Source organism: Hemiscyllium ocellatum, chromosome 5 (assembly GCF_020745735.1).
Source record: "Hemiscyllium ocellatum isolate sHemOce1 chromosome 5, sHemOce1.pat.X.cur, whole genome shotgun sequence".
Lineage (NCBI taxonomy): Eukaryota > Metazoa > Chordata > Chondrichthyes > Orectolobiformes > Hemiscylliidae > Hemiscyllium > Hemiscyllium ocellatum.
Window position 1 is genome coordinate 106,334,450 of NC_083405.1, and position 21,632 is coordinate 106,356,081.

General features: G+C 41.4%; 1 protein-coding gene across 2 annotated transcripts in view; it reads left to right on the forward strand.

The window, feature by feature from the left end:
* LOC132815817 (cAMP-responsive element modulator-like) overlaps positions 1-21,632 on the forward strand; it is a 138,536-nt gene that overhangs the window by 58,845 nt on the left and 58,059 nt on the right. For both annotated transcript variants that reach the window (XM_060825089.1, XM_060825088.1), the window contains exon 5: positions 14,512-14,612. In XM_060825089.1, the coding sequence (XP_060681072.1) occupies positions 14,512-14,612 (101 nt within the window). The remainder of the gene's footprint in view (positions 1-14,511; positions 14,613-21,632) is intronic.

Below are 21,632 nucleotides of genomic sequence, written 5' to 3' on the forward strand. Positions count from 1 at the left end.
TCATGGTTTGTCCTATTTCTCAGTACTGATTGTAGTCGTTTGCCCCCCAGTAAGTTCAGACTGACTGGGCTATTACTATTTAGTCTATCCCTTGCCAACCTTTTGAATAATTCCACATATTTGCAGGCCTCCGGTACCTTGTCTGTATGTAGTGAAGATTAGGAAATAGTCCTCAGAAATTTTGCTATTTCCTTGTTCACTTTAGGAACCCAGGATGCAATTAATCTGGCTTGGCTATTTATCCCACCATCAAGAAGTTTGATCAGTCCAGTATTTCAACTCTCAACAGTGCTTATTTTATCTAATATTTCACACTCTTCTTTAACTGAAATATCTGTATCATCCCTGTCCTTATGTAGACAGAGGTAAACCACTGATTTAAAAACCCTGCTGATCTTCTGCATCCATGCACAAATTTTATTCTCCTGTTTTTTTTAGCCACTCTGAAAAGCCTGATCTTTTCCTTAGTCATTGTCTTGTTCCTAATGTACTGAAAAAACATCTTTGGATTTTCTTTCATTTTCACAGCCCACCTTTCTAACATCCTTTCTTTGCGTTCCTGATTCTATTTTACTTCTCCCATGTACATTCTATACTTCAAGCTTCCTAAAGTATTAAATAAGCTTTCTATTTCTGTATTATCTTGCATTAGGATAACAGGTTGCTCTAGATTTGGCAGTACGACTCTTTGTGGAGGCATGTTGACATTATGGCCATAGAGCCCAGCTGACTGGGCATTCACAATATCCCTGACAGTTGATTTTACTGCCTGCCCACATTCCTTTGCTTTGTGTGTCTCTGTCAGATGATCTCACCGCCTGACTGCATTCACTTGCCATGTGCACATCTATCATGATTTCCACATTATGAAGTCGCGGGGCTAGAGAAAAGTGGATGCTTTTAACAGGCGTTGCCAGCTCGTTTCAACTTGGTCTCGATGGAATATCATTGCAGAGTAAAGTAAGTTTTGCAGTGGCAAAGCAAACAAATGAAAAAGAACTGTATTAGGAACTATTTGTGAAGCCTCTATATCACACTACTAGTAACATAGGCTGTTATTTGTTCCATCATATTCGTACAGACTTTGCAAAAGCAGTTTAGCTAGTTCTCCTTCTTTTTCTATTCTGTATAGAGCTTTTTTTAATTCATCTCCTGATCTAATAAGTCATTGTAGGACCAAGAAAAATTACGGGGAACACTGCTGTGACCCACATTCAATATTTGAACAATGGAAGTTGATCGGGCCTCAAAAACAAAGTGACCGCAGAGGTGACATCCTGTGCCTTCCCAGTTGAAAATGACCAGCAACTTTCTGAATGTTAGAATCTAGAGCCTTACCTGCTGTGTGACCAGCAGCAAAGTATGTCACAAACAACATGAAGCAATATCAATGAATAATGAAATTGCACTATCTGAAAAGAAATCAAAAAGGGACAACTTCCATGTGCAATGGGAAAATTAATTTCTGTTCACAACTGTAATAGGTAGGAGTTTATGACATATCACTAAAGTGTTTTGATGAGTAAAAGGGGAATTTGGAATGACATCACGTGATGATGCACAGTAAATTCAGGAATAATTTTCCCTTCTACAGTGTACTTGAAACAAAAAGTTGAGCTGAAAACCATTTTGAAAGATTTTTTCTAAACTAGCAACAAAACCTAAGGGCTGCACTGAAGCATCATTTCATATTTTATAGTAAAGTAATTAAACAAGCAATGAATGTGTCTGCTGACTCTCTTTAAAAACAAAGAAGAAACAATAATAGCATGTCATTTGATGCTTACAGCAATGAGATAAATGGAATCTTTGTCTGAAGATGTCTTTCAGCAACTGCAGCAGAATCTGAAGGACTGTGAATGCTTCTCACTGCAGTCCAATGAATCCATAGGCATGATTGACACTGTCCAGCTGATTTAGATTACTTACAGTGTGGAAACAGGCCCTTCGGCCCTACAAGTCCACACCGACCCGCCAAAGCGCAACCCACCCATACCCCTACATTTACCCCTTACCTAACACTACGGGCAATTTAGCATGGCCAATTCACCTGACCCGCACATCTTTGGACTGTGGGAGAAAACCGGAGCACCCGAAGGAAACCCACGCAGACACGGGGAGAACGTGCAAACTCCACACAGTCAGTCGCCTGAGTCGGGAATTGAACCCAGGTCTCAGGCGCTGTGAGGCAGCAGTGCTGACCACTGTGCCACCGTGCCGCCCACTAATTTGTTTTTAGGTTTTTAAGGACATAATAACTAGAGAGAATCTTGGCACCCTTTCGCTCCTTAAAGGAGAGAACAAGGCATGAGGATATAGAATCAGAGATGTACAGCATGGGAACAGATCCTTTGTTGCAATTGTCTTTGACCACCAGATATGCTAAATTAATATAGTCCCTTTTGTCAGCATTTGCCCCATATCTCTCGAAACCCTTCCTGTTCATATACACATCCAGATGTCTTTAAATGTTGTAATTGAACCAGCCTCCACCACTTCCACTGGCAGCTCTTTCCATACATATACCACCCTCTGTGTGAAAAAGGTGCCCCTTGGGTCCCTTTTATATCTTTCCTGTCTCACCTTAAACCTATTCTCTTGTTTATCCTGTGGAAAAGACCTTGACTATCCACTCTATCCATGCCTTTCACGATTTTATAAACTTTTTAAGGTCAACACAAAGCTTCTGACACTCTAGGGATAATAGCTCCAACCTATTTAGCCTGTTCCTATAGCTCAAACCCTCCAATGTAGCAACATTCTCCTAAATCTTTTCTGAACTCTTTTAAGTTTCACAACATCCTTCCTATAGCAATGAGATTAAAATTAAAACAGTATTCTAAGAGTGACCGAATCAATGTCCTGTACAGACGCCACATGATCTGTACTACATCATTCAAAAGGTATGTGTTTCAGAGAAACATTCTGGTGAAGAAATTGATTTCCATCAGAACTGATAAAGCTCACATTTCAACCAAACATGGCTGGTGCATTAAAAACATAGAATAGAACAGAACAGTCCCTGCAGCCAATCATGATGCTATTCTAAACTAATCCCGTCTGCCAGCACATGGACCATATCTCCCTCTTTCCAGCCTGTTCATGTGTCTGTCTAAATATCTTTAAAATGTTGCTATCATATCTGCTTCCACCACCTCCCCATGCAATGTGTTCAAGGCTGAGGGATAAATGGGAGGAAGTTGGTGATGGGGTAAGGTAGCTCAGAATACAATAGGTAGATGGAGGTGGGGGGTGATGGTGATAGGTCGGAGTGGAGGGTGGAGCAGATAGGTGAGAAGGAAGATAGACAGGTAGGACAGTTCAAGAGGGCGGTGCCAAGTTGGAGGGTTGGATCTGGGGAAAGGTTGGGGGGGTGGAGATCATAAAACTGGTGAAATTGACATTGATTCTGTGTGGTTGGAGGGTCCCAAGGCGGAAGATGAGTTGTTCTTCCTACAACAGTTGGGTAGCTAGAATTTGGTGGTGGAGGCGAACCAGGACTTGCATTTCCTTTGTGGAGTGGGATGGGGAGTTGAAGTGTTCAGCCACGGGGTGATGGGGTTGTTTGGTGCGTGTATCCCAGACACGTTCTCTGAAACGTTCCATGAGTTGGTGTCCTGCCTCCCCAATGTAGAGGACACCACATCGAGAACAATGGAACAGTTGCTCAACACGATGAGCAACTCAACGCCAGAGTACCCCAGGGGTGTGTACTCAGCCCCCTACCATACTTAGTGTATACCCATGACTGCGTCGCCAAATACCAGACTAATGCCATTTACATGTTCGCTGATGACACCATCATAGTTGGTCGAATCTCAGATGGCATGAAACAGACGGGAGGTGGAAGACCTGGAAAAATGATACACTGAAAACAACCTAGCTCTCAATGCTGGCAAAACCAAGGAACTCGTTATTGACTTTCGATGGAATGTTACTCAAGCCCCCCCCTACACATTAACAGCACCAAGGTGGAAAGAGTGGAGAGTGTCAAGCTCCTGGGAGTGGTCATCAACAACAGGTTTCCTTGGACTCTTCATGTGGATGCACTGGTTACAAAGGCCCAACAATGTCTCTTCTTCCTCAGGCAGCTGAGGAAATTTGGCGTGATGGCAAATACCCTTGCCAACCATTTTTTTAGGTATGCCATCGAGGGCAATCTGTCCAGATGTATTACTACCTGGTATGGTAACTGTACCATTCAAGATCAGAGACGGTACAGAGAGTGATGAACTTGGCCCAGACAACCACCGACTCCCACAGCTACCTGGACTATACCTCATCCCACGCTACCTCCTGCAAAAATACCATCCCGCATTCCCAATTCCTCCACCTCCACCGTATCTGCTCCCAGCAGGACTAGTTCCACCACAAAACACACCAGATGGCCCCCTTCTTTAGAGACCACAAATTTCCTTCCCACGTGGTTAAAGATCCCCTCCAACGCATCTCATCCACATCCTGCCCCTCCGCCCTCAAACCCCACCCCTCCAACCATAACAAGGACAGAACCCCCCCCCCCCCCCGTGTTCACCACCCACTCTACCAACTTTTGCATGAGCCACATCATCCGACGACATTTCTGCCACCTCCAAACGGACCCCACCACCAGGATATTTTTCCCTTCCCATCCATTTCCGTAAGACCGCTCCCTCCGTGACTACCTGGTCAGATCCATGCTACCCCCCCCCCCCCAACAACCCTCCCTCTCTCCCTGGGTTCCTCCCCTGCCACCTCAGAAATTGCAAAATCTGCGCCCACACCACCTCCCTCACCTCCATCCAAGGACCCAAAGTAGCCTTCTACATCCATCAACATTTTACCTGCACATCCACCAATATCATTTATTGTATCTGTTGCTCCTGATGCGGTCTCCTCTACATTGGGAAGACTGGACGCCTCCTACCAGAGCGCTTTAGGGACACCCGCACCAATCAACCCCACCGTCCTGTAGCCCAACATTTCAACTCTCCCTCCCACTCTGTCAAGGACATGTAGGTCCTGGGACTCGTCCAGGCCGCTCCCTCACCACCCGACGCCTGGAGGAAGAAAGTCTCATCTTCTGTCTTGGAACACTTCAACCCAATGGCATCAATGTGGATTTCACCAGTTTCCTCATTTCCCCTTCCCCCACCTCACCCCAGTTCCAGCCTTCCAGCTCAACACCGCCCTCATGATGTCCTACCTGCCTATCTTCCTTCCCGCCTATCTTCCTTCCCGCCTATCCACTCCACCCTCCTCTCTGACCTATCACCTCCATCCCCACCCCTATTCACCTATTGTAATTATGCTACTTTCTTCCCAACCCCATCCCCCTCTCATTTATCTCTCCACTGTGCAGGCATCCTGCCTCTATTCCTGATGAAGGGCTTTTGCCCGAAACGTTGATTTTCCTGCTCCTCGGATGCTGCCTGACCTGCTGTGCTTTTCCAGCACCACTCTAATCTAGACTGTGGTTTCCAGCATCTGCAGTCCTTGTTTTTACCTAATCACAAAGGCCAACCTCCCATCTATAGAATGAATCTACCAGGCCCGCTGTCAAGGAAAGGCTGCCAGCATTCTCAAAGATCCATCCCACCATGGCAATGTTTTTCTACAACCTCTACCATCGGGGAGAAGGTTCAGAAGCCTGAACACATGCACCAGCCGGTTTTGAAATAGTTTCTACCCTATTGTTGTTAGAATACTGAATGGACTCTCAAACTCTTAGCATTCGCCTGTACTTGTGTTTTGGGTTCTGCCACTGTTTACCTACTATATACTTATCCATGCTATTTAACAGTGTGGTCTACCTGTATTGCTCTCGAGACAAAGCTTTTCTCTGTACCTCGATACACGTGACAATAAATTCAATTAATTTCAGTAGTTGGAGGTGCAGGAAAATTTCTCTGGATGTGGAAGGATCCTTTGGGGCCTGGATGGAGGTGAGGGGGAAGGTGCAGGCACAGGTTTTATACCTCTTGCAAGGGAAGGTGCCAAGAGTGTATTGTATGGCATGATGGGGATCGTGGACCTGACGAGGGAGTCGCAGAGGGGATGGTCTCTGCGGAATGCAGGGAGGGAAATATATCTCTGGTGGTGGGGTCTGACTGAAGCTGGCAGAAGTGGCAGAGGATGATGCATTGTAGCTGGAGGTTGGTAGTATGGAAGGTGCAGTCCATTGGGGTTCTGTCCTTGTTGCAGTTGGAGGAGTGGGTTTCAAGGGTGGAGGTATGGGGAGTGAAGGAAATACACTGACAGGCATTGTTGACCACGTGGGAGGGGAAATTGTGGTCCTTTTCCTCCACTGCATGATGACTGTATCGGAGCCATCTCATGCTCCCATGAGGAGGTTGAATTGTTCGTCAACTTCATGAACACCTTCCACCCTGACCTCAAGTTCACCTGGAACATCTTGGACATCTCCCTCCCCTTCCTGGATCTCCATTTCTAGTGACCAACTCAACATGGACATCTACTTCAAACCCACCGACTCCCACAGCTACCTGGACCACATCGAGAACAACAAACACAGGTAAGGTGATTGGAGGTGCAGAAAAGTCTCTGCTGGATGTGGAAGGATCCTTTGGGGTCTTGGATGGAGGTGAGAGGGGAGGTGTGGGCACAGAGTGTACACTTCTTGAGGTGTCAAGGGGAGATGCCGGAAGTGGAGTTGGTGGGGGGAGCATGGACCTAATGAGGGAGTTGCAGAGCCACTGATCTGTGAAATACAGAAATTCTGAAAGATCCATTCCACCCTGGCAATATTTTTCTACAAACTCTACCACCACGCGCACACGTACGTGCACACACACACACACACACACGCACACACACGTGCACACAAACACACACCAATAAAATGCTATCCCTTACTCCCAGGGTGACCAGATAGTCTCCCACATGGTCAAAAATGTCCTCCAGTGTATCTCTTCGACTTCCCACATGTCCGCCCTTGAACCCCACCCCTCCAACCGTAACAAGGACTGAACCCCCCCATGGTTCTCACCTTCCACACCACCAACCTCCAGATACAATGCATCATCCTCCGCCATTTCCGCCAACAACAGTCAGACCACACCACCAGAGATATATTTCCCTCCCCGCTCCTTTCAGTATTTCACAGATATCATTTTCTCTACGACTCCCTCATTAGATCCACGCTCCCCCCATTAACCCCACTTCCGGCACTTTCCTTGCCACTACAAGAAGTGTAAACCTTGCATCCACACCTCTTCTCCCCTCACCTCCTTCCACATCCAGCAGAGATTTTCCTGCACCTTCAAACATCTCACCTGCTGTGTTTGTTGCTCTCGATGTGGTTTCCTTTACATTGAGGAGACAGGATGCCAACTCGTGGAACATTTCAGTAGACACCTCCAGGACACATGCACCAAACAACCCTGAACACATCAACTCCCCCTCCCACTCTGCCAAGGACATGCAAGTCCTTGATCACCTCCACGGCCAAATCCTATCTACCTGATGACTGGAGAAAGAACACCTTATCTTCCATCTTGGGACCCTCCAACCACATTAAATCAATGTTGATTACACCAGTTTCCTGTTCTTCCCTCCCCCCACCTTATCCCAGATCCAACCCTCTAACTCGGAACCCCACTTTCGAACTGACCTACCTGTCCATCTTTCTTCCCATTTATCTAATCCAAGCTATCACCATTACCCCCCACCTTCATCTACCTATGACTTTCCCAGTTACCTTCCCACCGCCTGCCCCCCCTGTCATTTATCTCTCAGCTCCCCCACATTTCTGATGAAGAGTTTATGCTCAGTCGACTCTCCTGCTCCTTGGATGCTGCCTAACTGGCTGTGCTTTCTCAGCGCCAGTCTTTTTGACTCCACCAGTTTTCTTGTCCTGTAAAAACCTTTCAATCAGGTCTCCTACATTTTCATCCAAATTATTTAATGTATATTACAAACAATAGAGGTTCCAGCACTGATCCTTACAGAACACCACTAGTTACTGATCTCTAGTCAGAAGAATGTCTGTCCACAACTACCTGCTCTCTTCTATGACCAGGCCAATATTGTAGCCAACGTAGCATCTCACTGTGGATCCCATGTGACTTAATCTTCTGGATCAGCCCACCATGAGAGAGCTTGTCAAGTGCTTTAGTGAAGTTGATGTAGACAACACCACTGCCCTACCCCCATTGATCACTTCCTCAAAAAAACTCAATCAGATTTGTGAGACAAAACCTCCCCCATATAAAGTCATGCTTTCTATCCCTAATTTTTAAAATCATTCATTCACAGGATGTGGGTGTCACAGGATAGGTCAGCCTTTACTACCCGTCCCTAATGTTCAGAGGGCAGTTGAGAGTCGACCACCTTGCTATGGATCTGGAATCATGTATAGGCCAGCCCAGATAAGGACAACAGTTCCCTTTCCTGAAGGATATTGGCGAATCAGATTTTTCTTTTTGACAATTGACAGTGATTTCATGGTCATCAATTGACTCTGAATTCCACATTTTTTTATTGAATTCAAATTCTACCATCTGCCTGGGCAGGATTTGACCTGGATCCCCAGAACTTTAGCAGGGTCTCTGGATTAATGATCTAGTGATAATACCATCACCTCCCTAGTAAGTCCATTACTTTCCGAATTCGAGTAATTACTTTCCCTTAACATTTTCTCCAATAACTTCTCAACCAGTGCTCACTGGCCATTATATCCTGAGTTATTCCTTTTGCCCAACTTTGGCTATTCTTCACGCTTTTGGAGCCTCACGTGTGGTTAAAGGTAATACAGATATCTCTGTCAAGGCTTCAGCAATCTCCTCCTTGCCTCTCACAGCATTCTTTCATAGATTCTAATCTGGCCCTCAACACCATTACCCCCTTTATAGCGACATGCCTGAGAATATCAACATACCCCTCCCTAATCTTACCATCATTCATGTCCTCCTCTTTAGTGAATGCCAACACAAAGAACTCCATTAAATACCTCACCCAATTCCTCTGGTTCCGCACATAAATTCTCTCCTTTGTTCTCGAGTGAACCAACCTTTTCTCTAGCTATCCTCCTAACACACATATGAAATGCTTTGGGATTCCTAATCCTACTTGTCAAGAACATTTTATTGCCCTTTTAGCCCTCTTAATTCCTTGTTTAAGTTCTTTCCTTGTTTTTACTAAACTGTCTTATCATCCTTAGCATAACTTTCTATCAAATTATGATCACTGTTACCCAAACGCTCCCCTACTGAAACTTCAATCATCTGGCCAGACTCATTCCCCAGTACCAGATCTTGTATGCTCCTTCCCTAGTACAGTTTCAAGAAACGCTATGGACGCACCTAACAATTTCTGCTCCCTCTAAGCCCCTGGCACTATGGGAGTCCGAGTCAATGTTGGAAATTTGATATTTTCTGCATTTTGCAGGAATGATCCTGATTTTCCCCTTTCTTTGTGAATTACCACTATATAATCCACCAGCAAGTGAGTAAAGTTATGGACCTTTCTTATGAAATGAAAGTTGTTAAGGTAACAAACTGGATTAGAGCAAAGCAACACTCCTTATTTAAGTCGTCGTTCGATGAACTCAGTGCTTACTACAGTGAACTAATGTGAATCACTAAGCCGAGGGATTCCTGATGAAGGGCGTCTACCTGAAATGATGATTCTCCAGCTCCTCAATGCTGCCTGACCTGCTGCACTTTTTGAGCACCACACTCTCGACTTTGATATCCAGGATCTGCAGTCCTCGCTTTCTCCTAAGTTGAGGGAAAGCCCTCCAAAGATTTTTACACTTGATACTTGAATCATTTCTTTTCTCGAATCAAGGAACAAAGTGCACTGTGAGCAGTCAGACAGTGCGAGGTTGCTTGACTTAAGGTTCCTTGCAAATACATCATCAAAACTGAGCTGAATTGTGAACTGTAAGGAAAATTAGCATAGTCTGTGGTTCTCCCTGTTTAAAACAAATAACACACTAAAAGAAAATACACCTGAGGAAGTTAGTGGAATTAAACAGGTAATTAGCTATGACGAAACAAATTTCATAGACTCCCGACAATATAGGAGCAGGAAATTCAGCCCACTGAGTCCGTACTGACCCTTCAAAGACGTTTTGCCATGTTCTCGAAACCCTGTATATCCCATAGTTAATGCACCTAGCCTGCAGATCCCCGGACGCTACGGGCAATGTAGGCAAAAGTGAGGACTGCAAATGCTGAGATTAGAATCAGGAGTGTGCTGCTGGAAAAGCACAGCAGGTCAGGCAGCATTTGAGGAACAGGAAGTTTGACATTTCGGGTAAAAGCCCTTCATCAATTTAGCATGGCCAGTCTACCAACCTGCACATTTTGGGACTGAGAGAGGAAACTGGAGTACCCGGTGGAAATACGTGCAAACGTTGGGAGAACGAACGAACTCCACAGAGTCAGCCAAAGCTGGAATCGAACCCAAATCCCTCGTGCCGTAAGGCAGCAGTCCTAACCACTGAGCTACTGTACTGTCAATATTTGTCTCAAACTCAAATCCATTCCCTCCAGTAGGCAGTGGTAGGTTGGCAACTAAATTCTATGTGATTTGATTTTTCAAAGCAATAAAATTGATGCTGAGATAATTTCTATGTAAAGAATGAGTTGAAAGTCATATTGAAGGGACAGCATTTTTTGTGGACTTGTCAACAGAGACAAATATCCATTTCTATCATCCTGCACTTCAAAGTGAACACTTACTTTGATTTAGGAGATAGTGCTCTCAAATGAAGATAATCAAGTTGAAGTACCACACCTGCCTCATAGATAACCATTTGATAGGGTGTGTACGACTCATATTTCAAGCTCCAACCCAGACATCAAGGCACTGGCAGATAATGTACAGTTACTGTACACGTATCATACTGAGATTTGGTACAAGGATGTTGCCAGGGTTGGAGGGTTTGAGCTATAGGGAGAGGCTGAATAGGCTGGGGCTGTTTTCCCTGGAGAGTCGGAGGGGTTACGTTATAGAGGTTTCTAAAATCATGAGGGGCATGGATAGGGTAAGTAGACAAAGCTTTTTTCCCAGTGTAGAGAAGTCAAAAACTAGAAGAAATACATTTAAGCTGAGAGGGGAAAGATACAAAAGGGACCTAAGGGGCAGTTTTTTCATCCAGAGGGTGATCATGTATAGAATGAGCTGCCATAGGAAGTGTTAGAGGCTGGCACAATTACAACATTTAAAAAACATCTGGATGGGTGTATGAATAGGAAAGTTTAAGAGGAATATGGGCCAAGTGCTGGCAAATGGCAGTAGGATATCTGGTTGGCATGGACGAGTTGGACTGAAGGGTCTGTTTCCATGCTGAATATCTTTATGACTATAAGGTGTATAGAGGATAAATTAATAATTATTTATACTTGGTTTTAAATTTATATTGGACTGAAAAATAAACTTTATTCTACATTTTCTTCAGAGTAAATCCTGGGTTGCACTTAAAGTCAAAAAGTAATCCTATGCTTAAAAGGCTTGGAGATCAGTGCCATAGAGTTTCACATTTTGCCACTAAGTTTCCTACAAATATCTATCCAGTTCACTTTCTTCCTTCAGTTTGGAACTTTTACTGCTGTTCTCTTTGCCCATTTCCAAAAGGATGCTAAATCAACTGTCTTGTGATCACCATCTACAATGGTCTCCCACTGCTACATCACCTGCTGGTTATATGTCCAAAGGCTTAAATTTAGAATTGTTATTGGACTTGTTACCTGTTGGCTTGTTTCCCTTATCGCAATTATAACCTTTAAAGTAGATTTAATATTTTCTACTCTGATGTCAACATGTCTGTTGTTCTCCACTCTCTTTTCTTTCCTTTTTCAAACAGTGCAAATAATCTGGAAATCTTCTTGCTGTTGTAGGTATTTTATCAGGGATATCTATATTTGCAATTTCCAGACTTTAATGACACAATACATGAACATGCTATAAACTGCTCAAAGTACAGGTCACCTTATCATTAGTTGTGAGTTGCTTTATGCACAACAATCATTCTCTGCATTTGCTGAATAGCATGCCGGAAGAAAAATCTTACTTTTTAAAACATACTTATCCTTAACTGTATGAAAGAGATGCTAAGAAAGAAAAGGAGGTGAATTTGCCCTAGTGTTTTGGTCAATATTTATTTCTGAACACCTCTATGAGAACAGAGTATCTGGTCTTTAACCCATTTCATCTGAGTTGATGGAACCTTTTTGTGTGGAAATTGTGTGTTGTGTTTACAACATTACAACAGTGACTACACTTCATTGGCCATAAAGTATTTTGGAAAACCTTCAGGTTGGGAAGGCATTATATGATGTAATGTTCTGCCTTTTGTAAAAATTAAGAATAAAACTTGTGCACTGGTATAATTCGATAACGCTTGTCTTATTGGACAAGCTTTTTTTGGAATGATTTATTATATATGTGGCATAATTGATATTGTATATTCTTCTGTGTACCTCTCTGCTGCAGAGAGGTGGGGCCATTGAATATTTGTATGGACGAGGTAGATAGATTTCTGACCATTAAGGGAATCAAAGGGTATCAGAGGTAAGCAGGAATGTAGAATTGAGGCCACAACCAAATTAGCCATGGTCGTATTGAATCATAGTACAGGCTCTGAAGATGGATTGTTTTCTGCTTGTCTTTATTTTAGACATTTGTATATCAATTCTGACATTTTACTATCTTAAACAGTCTCCTAACCCCATGGTGTCTCAAGTTTAGTTTATCCAATATTACATTGGCTTCAAGTTTCTTGATGCTTAAACTTCAGAATTCTCATCTTGCATGTATACCACTTAATTACTTCATCTCTGCTTATCTTTAGTCTGGTCTTCAACCTTTTCAGTTCCTCAGGCCTGCTTGTGAAGTTCTTTCTTTCCCTTTACCAATGATATCTATGCCTTTAGTTGCCCAGGCACAATGTTTTGAATTCCTGCCTCGAACCTTTTGCTTTATTAGTTCCATCTCTTGTTTTAGACCTTACTTAAAACCCATCTGTTTGACCAAGCTTTTTGTCACATTTGTTGCTGATTGTGTCTCTGTGAAGACCCTTGGGATGATTGGCTTATAGACTGACATCACGAAGAAGCAAAAATGAGAAAAGTGAAGCGAGGGAAGAGTTGAGGCAAGGAGATTGGGTGGTGGTGGCGCTGGTGGGGGAGGCTGAGGGGAGGGGAGAGACAGAAGTTGGTATGGTTGGATCAGGCTAATAACGGACTGTGAGTCATGAAACCACTATGCCATAAACAGATTTGTGCTATTTTGAAACATGTTACATTGGACTTCCACTTAGTATACATACAAGTAATTGGAGTTCTATGGAACTCACACTGCAGAACAAGCCAGTAATTGACACATGTTTTTGCCCTGCACAGGCCCTCCTGACCCCTTTCAGATTAGCTCTATCGGCATATCCATCTGTATTTTTTCTCTCCTGACCTTATTTAGCTTTCCCTTAACCATATCTGCAGTTACTCACCTCACCTTCTCCTATCGTGGCCAAGTTCTGCATTTTTGCCATTCTTTTGCTTGTTATGAAACTTTGCCCAAACTCCACATCACATTTACTGATAATTGTCTTTTGTAGTCTGTACTTTTGTCCTTGTAGGGCAACCTGGAACAAGAAGTTATTGCTCTAGAATAAGGGATAGCAGATTTAAAACAGAGATAAGGAGAAATCACTTCTCTCAAACAGTCATGAATCTGTGGAATTCTCCACACTGAAGTGCAGTGAGTGGTATGACTGATTAATTTAAGGAGGAGAGTGACAATTTTTAAATTAGTAATGAGTTGAAGGGTTATGGAGAGCACACAAGAAAGTGGAGTTAAGGCTGAGATGAGATCAGTCATGATTGTATTGATGCAGAGCAACTCAAGGGGCTAAATTGCCTACTCCAGCTCTTGGATCTTTATGTTATGTTTTAGTTTCCCTATAAAGAACAAATCTCTATATCTAACCTATCAAACCCTTAACCTTAATGTCGACAACCACCATCATCCCTCAACATTAACCTTTATAGATAATTATTTAATGTTTAAAGAAACACTTCAACTGTATCTATTTCATATTTTCTCATCACGAATGATACGGAGTTCAAGTCGACTGCACTCATACCTTCTGCCCGAGCTCACTAATCAACAATTTTATTTCTGGCTTAGACAGGAACTGTTAAACAAGGAACAGGATTTCCCTATGTACATTGTGTTTGTCATGTAGCATATCCTGATATGGTTAGACAAAAATGTATATTCTTGATGTGTATGTTATGATAATGTCAGCGTCATAGTTTAACTTTGTTATTTATGATTAATATAAAACATTTAAGATAAACATTTTGTCCAAAGGGAATAATTTTAAACAAGTTTGGTCTCTCTTCTGAGCAGAATTTAACTGCTGCTTTGAACTGGGTACACCATGAATGTTTTTTTCAGTTAACTGGAATTAAAATGATATGGTTATATTGTGCTTCTAAAAACCATTCAAAAATTCATTTTAGTAGTTAATTTTAATGTTATATTGTATGTTTCTATCTATAGGTAGCTACTATTGCAGAAACAGATGAGTCTGGTGATTCTGCCGAGGTTGTGACTGACTCTCAAAAACGGAGAGAAATTCTATCCAGGCGACCTTCCTACAGGTTTTTACTACATTGTGCATATTTTACTTCTCCCTGTAGTTAATGATGGCATCTGATTGGATTAGATTTTCCTGAGTATCATAAACTGTAGAATTTAAATATAGCATTTTACACGAATGTTGAATGAAAACAAACAATTTCATTTTTTTCTCTCACTGACCTCAAAATTCTCTTAATTTTAGAGAAAGTGTATTTATACACCAAACAAATGCTTTCCAGTTCAAAGAATTAAGTCTTTCCCTGAGCAGTCTGGAGCTTTGGTGCATGGCAGTTTTGTTGCAGCCAATTTTTTCACCTCCTAATTTCTGAAGAAACTGAAATATAAAAATAGAAGCAATGCAATACTATAAACGTGTATAGTCAGCTTATATATATCAATTGAAGAATAGTTATAGATTATCCTTAATACTGCAATGCTAACTTGAATGTCAACAACTTGTATTTATACAGTAGCTTTGTAAACCATTCCAAAGCATTTCACAGGAGAACTTTTGATTAAGGTTTGACACCAAATCAGATAATATATTCAGATAGGTGGCAAAAATCTTGGTCAAAGAGATAAATTTTAAGGAGTTCCTTGAAGGAAGAAGTGCAAAGCTTGAGATAGAGAGAAGTTCAGGGAGAAAAATCTGGAACTCCAGGCAGTTGAAGGGATAGCTGTCAATTGGTGGACCAACTTAAAATTAATATGGAGAAGCCAGAGGATTGAAAGGATCACTGAGGAATTTTGGGTTAGAGTAAGTCTTAAGATTGGAAAAGGACAAATTAATGAAGAGATTTGACAATAAGGATGAGAGTTTTGAAGTTGATTGACAGCAATATAGGCCAATGATAGGTGGTTATTGAGGACTATATTGGCTTAGGTTGATGCAAGTGAAACATGAGAGGAAGCCAAGTACAGATCCTTTGGATTCTTCAGAGTTAACAGTGCAGAAGCCGAAGCCAACATAGATGGTAACTGGTGGTTGAATGGAATTTTCAAATCATACAGTTGACATTTATGTTGCAATAAATCATTTTGGCACAAAAGGTGGGATTAGCATTTTGAAGAAGGTGTTATAATCCCATCGTCTACAGTGGTATTTCATGATTTATTATTTCAGTTTCTTATTGTTATATTATTATTCTTGTTTCTCTATGCATTCATGTTATCTAATAGCTTGGGACATACACCTTTGGACTGCTTTCTAATGCAGATAGTTACATATACTGCATATACATGAAAGAAGAGGTTCTTTTTCATGTGATGTGGGTGTTACTTACCAGGGTAGCATCTATTGCTCATCTCTGATTGCCCTTCAGAAAGTGGAATTGTGATATGCCTTCTTGAACTGCTGCAATGTTTGAGGTGCAGGTACTCTCCACTCCTGTTAAGAAGGGAGTTCTAGGATTTTGGAACAGCAATATAGTTCCAAGCCGGAATAGTACGTGGAGGGGAATTTGGTGTTCGAATGAATCTGCAGCCCTTGTCCATCAGAGACAGTACATTCCTGTTAGCGTGAAGGGAAAGGCTAGTAGATTGAAGGAATATTGAATGACTAGAGAAAATGAGGCTCTGGTCAAAAAAAAAAGTGGAAATGTCAGATTTAGACAGCAGGGATTGACTGAATCCCTGGAGAGTATAAGGGCAGTAGGAGTATACTTAGGAGTGAAACCAGGAGGGAAAAAAGGGACATGAGTTGGCTATGGCAAACAAAGTTAAGGAGAATACAAAATGATTGTTTAAGTATGTTAAGGGCAAAAGAGTAACTTGGGAGAGAATAGTGTTGGACTGGAGTGTACAAAGTTAAAAATCACACAATACCAGGACATAGTCCAACAGGTTTAATTCGAAGCAACTAGCTTTCAGATCACTGCTCCTTCATCAGGTGATAGTGGAGGACACAATTCTAAGGCACAGAGTTTATAGCAAAAATTTACAATGTGATGTAACTGAAATTATACATTGAAAAATACCTTGATTGTCTGTTGAGTCTTTCATCTGTTCGAATACCATGATAGTTTCACTTCTTTCATGTGTGAATCACAAAACCTTTTTAAAAGTTGCATTCTCAGGTTAGCTGTAACACCGGGTGTTAGCTAGGCAATATGTTGAAGGTGTTAGCCCCCTGTGTTCTCTGTCGGTGCCATGATGCTTAGATTGATTCTCACCTAAAAAGTGAGATAACAAAATTTTACATGAATTCATGCAGTTTTTGAGCAAAGTACAATGTAACTCTGCAAGTACAAATTCACCCCACAAAATATGTGGCCATGTGGGTCTTTGTTTGTGTATGTGTGTCTGTCTGGCTGGGGGTTGTGAGTGTGAGAGAGAGTGTATATGTGTGTGTAGTGAGTGTAGAGTGTCTTAAGTCCATGAAGGGGTGCATGTGGGAGTGTGGGAGTGTGTGTGCGTGTCTTGGGTGGGGGGTTGTGAGTGTCTATGAGAGAGAGTGTGTATGTGTGTGCATGAGTGTAGAGAGGATGCCTGTGTGAGTGTGGGTGTCTGCAAGGTTGTGTGTAAGTGTGTCTGTGTGCATGTCTGTGTATGTGTGTGTATAGGAGTGCCTGAGTGAGTGTGTGTGTGTAGGAGTGACACACACACACACACACACACACACACACACACACACACACACACACACACACACACAACGGAATACTTTCATTCAAGGTTCTTTTCTGTCAAAACATCGATTTGAAACATGACTTCACACCAAAAGTGCATTGTCTAACCTGAGATATCATCTCTTGTACATTGATAAGACGTTTAATTATCTAGGGACCAAGAGTTGAAAGGAATCTGGATTTTGCATTTTAATCAGTAGTCTATGTAAACTACTCTAAATTTATTTCTCCTCTGACTTTCCTGTCATTTATATAATTCACTTTCTGAATTTTCCTCCTGTCTGAAGTACTCGTAAATTTACCCTGCTGATGTTCTCTGTAATTTGATAAGTGTAATAAACTTTTCTTTTAATGCATCCCCAGAGACAAACACCAGTACAAGCACCTTGATTCCAGGAACAAAAATCTGAGCTTTTATCTGCTTCAGTTTTTATTGTTTTTTTTGAGCACTCTTCAAACATTTCTGGCAAACCTGCATGATTTTGTTAGATTTCCTCATAAACTTGACATATATATATAAGAAATTTACTTTTGATTTATAATATTTACTTAACAAATGTAAGGATGCTATTCACCTCATGCCCATATATCAGTTCAAAAGTACAAAATCCTAAGAACTCACTAGGAGTATCCCTAATGGCAAACAGTGAAAATGGAATTCCTTAATTACATTCGTATGATATTCTTGACATGGAATGATTAGACACACTCTAATCGTAGTATTTAATGTTTGGTGCCATCTTTCTACTGCTCCTTGAGATTGTGGATGATAAACTGAAAATATATGTTCTTTTTCCAAACTGTTTATTATTTATTTGAATATTTGCAACAAATCTAACCCCAATCTGATTGTATTTCTTGTAAAATCCATATCTTAAAAAAACGTTGTGCTAACCTCTCTATCACTTTTGCCATATTTTTTTCTCAAATGCACTGCTTCAGGAAACCTTGTTGAAACATTTATGATTTTTAAAAATCATTTGATTCCCTCATTTGGTTTTAGGTAGGTCTACTGTTAAAAACCCTTCTAAATGGTTCTTTGAAAGTTGGTGTTGGAACTAAAAGCACCAATTTAATTGTGGTTGAGGTTTCCCCACTACCTGACATATCTGGCATTTTCTGAGATCTTCATGTAATCTTGTAATAGTGTTAAAATAGAGAAAAATGGATAAATCCTTCAGTAAAACAGTGTAATGAAATGGTAAGTGAGAGTTCTAAATTTTCTGTGTGACCTCACAATACTTTTCAGTGTATAATGGTATTGCTCAACAATTGGTCATTGAAATTACATTGGGGATTCTCAACAGTTTGTGCTGTGCTTCAGAAGTAGGCTTGGATTAGAGCAAATTTGTCAACGTTACGTGAAGTGTAAAACTACAACTGATGTAATATTTTCTGAGTGAATTTTGGAATAAGGAAATAATGTATCTTTGTTTTGTGGGAGTGCGAAAATTATCACTGTACATTGCCCGTGAACGTCATATGGAAGTATTCAAGCAATACTGGAAGGTTGCATGTGAACAGTAAATGATAATCCACAGGCTATTTTTGCAGATTGATTATTCAAACAAGTTAAGAGGATTATCTTATAAATTATATTTTGATGTTGAGGTTATAGTGCACCTTATTTTTACAGAGTTGTTTATTTACAGACAAAATCTTTTGCATGGAGGCAATACTGGCAAGCCCAACATTGATTTTCTTTCCTAGTTGCCTTTGGTAAGGTGGTGATCAGCAAGTTGAAATGTTGCGGTTAATGAGTTGAAACTCCATAACTGTTGCACAAAACAAAAATCAGAATTTTGACCCAGCTGAAAGAAGAGAAAGCAAAATGAAGAGAAAGCAGCCTTCTGTGCTTGTTAGAATAGCATATGATTTGGACTGTGTCTATGAGACGATTATATTTCCCATTATACCTGATCCATTGTTTATCAAGATAATAGAAGTTTTGGGAATGCCATTGAGGAAGCCTTGACAAATTGTGTTGTGCATCCTCTATTGTACACATTGCAGTTATGAGACACTTGTGAACTAGTTTAGATTCATGGATGAGGTACAGTACAAATAAATGCTATTCCAAAGTCCTACTTACCTGCCTCCCATTTTGCACCCTTCATAAATTTGAACTCTTAGATCTCCAGTTCTTTTATTTTAATTTTCACAGTGTTCCCTTAATGCTTCATCCCTGTGCAGTGGGCCTCTCATGGTTTTAGTTCAGCAACAGCTTGATTTTAATATTCTTATTTTAAAAACACCCCATTCCCTTCCTTACCTTTCCAAGCTTTTCCAGCTCTATTGCCCTCAAAGACTGCTTCACCCACACAATTCGCATTCCAATTTTAAAAAAGCTCCTACCATTGTTGGTTGTGCCTTTCTTCCCTGTTTTCATTTAATCATCTCCATAAAATGTTTATTTTTGTCCAACCTCTTAACCTGATTAACTGTCTTCCTTTATAGCTCTGTGTTAAATTTTGTTTGTCCTGTAAACGTCTTTGTGATGCTTTATTATGTTTACTATAAAGACCCCATATAAAAGCAACTTGTTATTATCACTGCCACAAATGCCAAGCTATAATCATCACCAACAAGAGACTATCTAACCATTGCCTCTTGGCATATCAGCACTCTGGGAGTTATTCATGATCAGAAACTCAACAGAAGTGGGCGGCACGGTGGCACAGTGGTTAGCACTGCTGCCTCACAGCGCCTGAAGACCCGGGTTCAATTCCCGACTCAGGCGACTGACTGTGTGGAGTTTGCACGTTCTCCCTGTGTCTGCGTGGGTTTCCTCCGGGTGCTCCGGTTTCCTCCCACAGTCCAAAGATGTGCGGGTCAGGTGAATTGGCCATGCTAAATTGCCCGTAGTGTTAGGTAAGGGGTAATAAAGGGGTATGGGTGGGTTTCGCTTCGGTGGGTCGGTGTGGACTTGTTGGGCCGAAGGGCCTGTTTCCACACTGTAAGTCTAATCTAATCTAATCAGAACTCACCACATAAATGCAGCGGCTAGGAATAATGCAGCAAGCAACACACTTCCTGACTCCCCAAAGTCTGTCCACCATCTATAAGGCACAAGTCAGGAGTGTGATGAAATACTTCCCACAGGTCTGGATGAGTACAGCCCTAACATCACTCAAGAAGCTTAACACCATCATGGATGAAGCAGTCCTCTTGATTGGCACTGCATCCACAAGCATCCACTCCCTTCACCGCTGACATTCAGTAGCAGCAGTGTATACTATCTGCAAATTGTACTGCAGAAATTCACCAAAAAATCTCAGATAGCCCCTTCCAAACCCATGACCACTTCCAGCTAGAAGGACAAGGATAACAGATATATGGGAACACAACCACCTTCAAGTTACAGTCCAAGCCACTCACCATTCCAACTTGGAAATATATCACTGTTCCTTCACTATCATGGGGTCAAAATTCTGGAATTCCCTGCCTAATGACATTGAGAGTCAGTCAGGTGGACTGCAGTGGTTCAAGAAGGCAGCTCACTATCACTTTCTCAAGGGCAACTCGGGATGGGCAATAAATGCTGGCTAGCCAACAATAGCCACATCCCACAAAATAAATAAATACATTCCAAGCCAGTGCTTGTCTAAATCCATGCAGGCATGGATTACTTGGTTATTTAAAGATTTGCAAAAGCATGCAAGCACTGTTTAAGCATGAATGAACAACTCATTCTGACTGGAATGGAGGGAAGTTCATGAATAAAGCAATACTTAAGAGTGAGTTATTCATTACCTGGAAGAATGTTATCTGTTAATATTAAATAAATGGTATGTCTGCAGATGCCTTACATGCCAATTGTCAAAATCAAATTTATGACGTTTTGCAAATTAATTGAAAAGATGAAATTGGATGGGTAATGGAAACCATGTTTTTTTGTTTTGCAAGTTATCTTTCCTGCTGGAACTTAGTAATTATTCCACATCTACTTGAGGCAACTAAGGATAAAAAGGACTCTGAGCATTCCTATTCTCAATTATGGTGGACTTACTTGCAGGTGATAAGACTTAAAATCTTATCGCTACAAAAGTCTGTGAAAAATCACATGTGGCCCTCTTCTGAAATTCCTCGCTATATAAATGCTGGGAGTCTAATTCATTTGCTTCAGGGTCAACGCATTTTCAAAGTTGATAATGAAAATTTTTTTTAACAGCTGCTGGTCAAAATGCAGTTGTAAGAATCATCACATTTAAGGAAACTTGCACTTGTTTTCTGAAAGGACTCTGTTTTGTACAGAATATTATTGCTACCTCCTAACAGATGATAGCAAACAACTTTGAGATTTATTTTTCAATACATGATTCATTGTTGATCACTGAATGAAATATTGGGGCCCATGAGTTAACCATACTCACTTGCATTGTGCATGTGGTTATTAATTTTAGTTTATTGTGT